Source organism: Aegilops tauschii, chromosome 5 (assembly GCF_002575655.3).
Source record: "Aegilops tauschii subsp. strangulata cultivar AL8/78 chromosome 5, Aet v6.0, whole genome shotgun sequence".
Taxonomy (NCBI): domain Eukaryota; kingdom Viridiplantae; phylum Streptophyta; class Magnoliopsida; order Poales; family Poaceae; genus Aegilops; species Aegilops tauschii.
Window position 1 is genome coordinate 413854637 of NC_053039.3, and position 5236 is coordinate 413859872.

A 5236-nucleotide genomic window follows, 5' to 3' on the forward strand; every position below is an offset into this window, starting at 1 on the left:
CCGTCATGGTACTTGGATTGTAATCACCTATGGGCAGAACAGGAAAAACAAGTTAGTTTTTTTATCTTGATGCTCAAACTAACATAGCGCATGCAACTAGCTAGCCTGTTCTGTGCAACTGGGCACTATGATGTGTGCAACTGAAGTCACACACCTAGTTTCATTTGGAGTTGGGGAAGGTAATTACCTGGGTGATGAGCCCCCTGAGTACTGCATGTAGGTCCACTGGGAGGAGCACGCGGGGCACTGCTTGTTGGGCCAGGCGGGGGAGGAGGTGGCGGAGCATGCCGTGTTGGGCCAGGAGGTGGAGGAGGTCCTCGAGGGTTGCCATCACCTATAGCCAGAACAGGACAAACAAGTTAGTTGTGTTATCTTGATGCTCGAACTAACACGGCGTGCGCAACTAGGTAGCCTGTTCTGTGCAACTGGCACCATGATGTGTGCAATTGAAGTTACACACCTAGTTAGATGGGGAGTTGGGGCAGGGAATTACCTAGATGATGAGCCCCCTGAGTGCTGCCTGTAGGGCCATTGGGAGGAGCACGCGGGGCACTGCTTGTTGGTCCAGGCGGGGGAGGAGGTGGCGGAGCATGCCATGTAGGGCCTGGAGGTGGAGGAGGTCCTCGAGGGTTGCCATCATCTGATGGCCCCGTAGCAGCAGCCGTTTTTTTCTTTTTCTTGGACTTGTTCAGGTGGCCAATCTCGGTACGTGCTCCGCGCATATGCTTGTATACAATGGCCTGTGCTGTATCAGAGCCACTCGCAAACTTGGCTAGTTTCCAAAAATCGAATATCATGTTTCTCTCCCTTATCTGCTTCTTTGATTGAGGAGGCATTTCATCCAGTTGCTCATACCCTATCCTGACGCACTAGGGACAGCAGTAGGTGTCCACCGTCTTAGCATGTACCTTTCCGGTATGACATCAACTCCAAGATGGGTGAACACCTTGAGGATGTGGCAACAGAGCATGGCGTCCTTGTCCATTTTGCAGCACTCACACAAATAGGAACCGTCCTCCACCCTTGCCTGCACGAAGTAGTTTCGAGAACCATATTTGGCAACAAATTCCTGGTTTGGTCTGAGCTCAAAAAGGTTAGCACCAACTTGGAACGCATTATAACGTCCAATCAGCTCAAACTCTTCTCTGAACATGCGGTAAAGGTCCCTAGTGTAGGTTTCGTAAGCTTGCCTCTCTATTGGGAAGTTGGACCATAGCTCAATCTCAAGGTGTTCTGTCCTGTAATCATTGCAGCCTTCCTTGGCAAGGATGTGGTTCTGAATTTTTTCATATTGCTTGATGAAGTTCAACATTGAGTTGTGTGGGATCACATGTCTTTTTAGGACGCCGCTGAACCCCTCACTACGCTGTGTAAACTGTAGGAAGGGGAAGAACATGTGTTTGAAGTAGCACGGCACCCAAGTTGACCTGTATTCGTACAACTTCTCAAAGTGCGTGTGTGTCATAGCCTCGTACTTCATCATTAACCCAGCCCAATTCTGCTCAAACTCGTCTATAGTGAAGCTGAAGTCAACACAGTACTTGAAATCATCAGAGAGCCCTGGATTCCGACACAGCAACCAACCAACTTTTTCCTGAGCCTTTTTCATGATGTGCCATCGACAACAGCGGTGCATGGTGGTTGGAAAGATGCTCTGTATTGACTGCCTCATTGCACCATCCTGATCAGTGATCAAGTTGTCAGGAGGTTTGCCATCCATAGCCTCTAGGAATGCTCCGAAGACCCAATCAAAGCTCGATGCCAACTCCTGCCTCACGAACGCGCAACCCAGCATGAAAGATTGGCCATGTCGGTTTATTTCGATGAAGGGCGTGAATGGCATATTGTACATGTTGGTCATGTAGGTGGTGTCAAACGATATGCAATCGTGGTATGCCTCCGCATAAGCTTTTGGAGCTGAGCCATCCACCCAAAATATGTTGACAACTCTGTCCTCTTCATCATATTTTACCTTATAGAAGAAGTCTGGATCTGTTTTTTGTATATCCTTGAAGTGCGCAATTGTCTCAATCATGTCACCCTCCTTTGTGTCATCTCTACGGAAACTTGTACATAGATTTGTTATTGCCTTTGGTCCGAACGGCACCATCATCTCAGATCCATAGAACTCTGCCATTACATGCATCATACGTCCTACATAATACAAAAAGAAACAATATACATTTTATTAGTCGCACGAATGCACATATCCAGCTGCACAATAATACGATATGTGTTGGCACAGAAGATAGTTGTAGGAAATGGACAACCAACTGCACCTTTTAAAAAACACTTGCACTTTGCACACAGGACATTATGTAGTTGCACAGTGAAGGTAATCTAGTTGCACATGAACATTATGTAGTTGCACAGTGAAGGTAATCTAGTTGCACACTTAAGGCATTTTAGTTGCACACCAGTACCATAAGAGTTGCACACTGGACTGCCTAGAGGGAAACTTAATTCTGTAAGGGATATAGAAACACACCTGTAGTCAAGTTGCAGTTATACAAGATGCGCAAAAACTCCTTTTCATCAGGAGAGATGCCTTGGTGGGATCTCACGTATTTGGACAACAAAGTTTTGTTCACCAACGGATGATTGTGGTCACGAACAAAGTGCGTCACCTCCCATCGCCCATCTATCAGCTTCACCAACATTTTCACCTTGCATTGAGTCTAGTTTATTGTCTCGCGTTTGCGCTTCTTCTTTGTCTTACTAGTACCAGCCTCCTCTTCAGCAAATATTGGAGGTTCTTATTCCATCTCCTCATCACTGTCAACAGGTTTTGGATCTGGTATAGGATCCAGGACAGGAGGAGCCTCAGCTCCTCCATCATCAGCTTTTGGCTTCTTGTACTTGTTGCAGCAAAACTGTTGTTTTACCAATACATTTGTGCGAGCTATCCGCCTAGAGGTGTTCATTTTTACAGAGAAACCCATCCGTAGGGCGTAGCTGTTGTAGTGATCCTTAGCAATTTGAAGGGTGTCAAACCTCATGCCAACATAGGGTTCCATTGGCTGAGAACCAGCCTCATCTTCTCCTTCTCCTTCCACAGCACCGTCAACAGCCCCAGCTCCGAGCTCAGTCCTGGTTGGACCAGGAACATTTGCCGCGGTGCCCGTGTCATTAAGAGTATGGCTCTCTGACTACAAAGACACCACTACAGGGGCACCACGGGTTGATGACTGCCCTGCCACATTGTCATGGCCCATAGGGTTAGGCCCACGACTTGTCTGCGTGTAGTAAACAGAGCGCCCATTTTCTGTCCATTTTCCTTGTGGTATGCTGGGTTGCTGCTCATCCATATCATGAGGAAGCTCATTGAGATTAGGAGGCAACTCACTGAGATCAAGCATTTTTTTCTTTTTCTGGTTGCTGCCACACATCCACTACATATAAAAAGAAGGAAGTGATGTCAAGTTTTAATCATCAAATAGTGTTTCAAAGAACCTAAAAACTTAGTAAATAGGCAGTTGCACAACATTTTATGACAATCTTAGTTCCAAAAGCAACATGCCTATAGCAGAATCTTTTATTATAACAGGTATGCATTTTTTTTTGCATAGACTTGTTATGTTAGTTGCACAATTTGCAGTAAATAGTTGGCAAGAACATGACTTTCTTTCCTACAGAGTTTTTCTGACTTTTTCCTCTGTTTGTTGCAACGATCCGCAGGTTTTATGTTGGCAAGGAGCTGATTCAGATTTTTCTGCACATAATTTGGACACAATTCGATGCTACACTTTGAGATGGAAAATCCAGGTGAAAGAAGAAAGAAGAATTGGATGACAGACTATAGACATATGTTCTTCATCATCGTTTCTGTTTTTACTTCAAGTATATTTGAACATATTTTTACACTATAGCTTTGCAATAGGTGTGCTACCAGAATATATGTGTGGGACAAGTATATATGCGTGACTACTTTAATATGGTTTATGGCTTCAATAGCCTTGTTTATTTTCTCTGTTCCACAAATAGCTGGAGATGTTGCTATTGATCATTGTGTAGCTTTCACAAAAGTTCCTGTGTTTTAGCTGTCGTACTGCAGATTTTTGGTTTTGGCTAGAATAAATCTTTTCAGTTGGCCAGGAGGCATATATCAGTTGGCCAGGATGCATGTTTAGTTTTACAGTCAATGTCTTCAGTTGGCTAGGATAGATCTTTTAGTTGGCCGGGATGCATATATCAGTTGGCCAGCATGCATGTTTAGTTTTACAGTCAATGTGTTCATCTAGCTAGAATAGATGTTTCAATTTCCCAGGATGCATAAATCAGTTGGCCAGCATGCATGTTCAGTTGCACAGTCAGTGTGTTCAGTTGGCTAGAATAGATGTTTCAATTTCCCAGGATGCATATATCAGTTGGCCAGCATCCATGTTCAGTTGCACAGTCAATGTGTTCAGCTGGCTAGAATAGATGTTTCAGTTGGCCAGGATGCATATACCAGTTGGCCAGCATGCATGTTCAGTTGGCTAGAATCATGTTTTAGTTGGCCAGAAAATATGTCTTGGTTGGCTTGCTGAACACATACAGGGGGGGGGGGACTTGCCTGGCATGCATGTTAGAAAACATGTTCAGTTTTGATCTCAAATCAAATCATGTTTAGTGTGCAGATGCGTTCATGGGGGGTGGGGGTGGTGTGATGTTGACAATGGGGTGATGTGGCAGCTTTCTCCATGGATTTGCTGATAGATCCATGGAGAAGGGTGTTTATAGATGCAGTACAAGAAGGGGGAGAACTGAAGAGGGGCAGAGAGGAATTACTTGCCTGTTTGTTGATGCCTGGTATGGCTCTGATCACCCTGCCCTTCAGATCAACTTTTTGAAGCAATTTCTTCTAATTTTGGGCTGCCATGGCGGCTGTACATGAGGAGGAAGAAGGAGCCTTGGATCCCCTTCTTTCGTGGAGGACAAGATAGCGTGGGAGGGGCTGGGGCGTGGGGGTGAGCGAGCATGGGGACAGCTGGTCCCATGGGGATCGTGCTTTCCTGTTCGGGACTGGGCGCTCCATCGCCTCGGTTTGGTGGCCGCCTGTCCCCTTCCTTTTCTATACCACGGGGGACAGGGGCTTACCTTTTTAGGCCGGCCGCTCGATCGCACTAGTGGGCAGCCGACCGCCCACTAGACGTGTCCCTGTATAAAACCATATGCTTTGATCACAACATCAAAGCGTATATTCCAACTCCGAGATGCTTGCACCAGTCCATAGATGGATCGCTGGAGCTTGCAC

The 5236-nt window shown here is 45.9% G+C and overlaps 1 protein-coding gene across 1 annotated transcript; it reads right to left on the reverse strand.

Moving 5' to 3' along the window:
* Positions 1-856: 856 nt before the first annotated feature.
* LOC109744375 (protein FAR1-RELATED SEQUENCE 5-like) lies at positions 857-2137 on the reverse strand. Its single transcript, XM_045228677.1, has one exon. It carries the CDS (start codon positions 2135-2137, stop codon positions 857-859), a length of 1281 nt encoding a protein of 426 aa, XP_045084612.1.
* Between the last annotated feature and the right edge of the window lie 3099 nt (positions 2138-5236).

Bases quoted from the DNA above. Each gene is read 5' to 3' on its own strand.
- LOC109744375 (XM_045228677.1), bottom strand. From the start codon at position 2,137: ATGGCAGAGTTCTATGGATCTGAGATGATGGTGCCGTTCGGACCAAAG.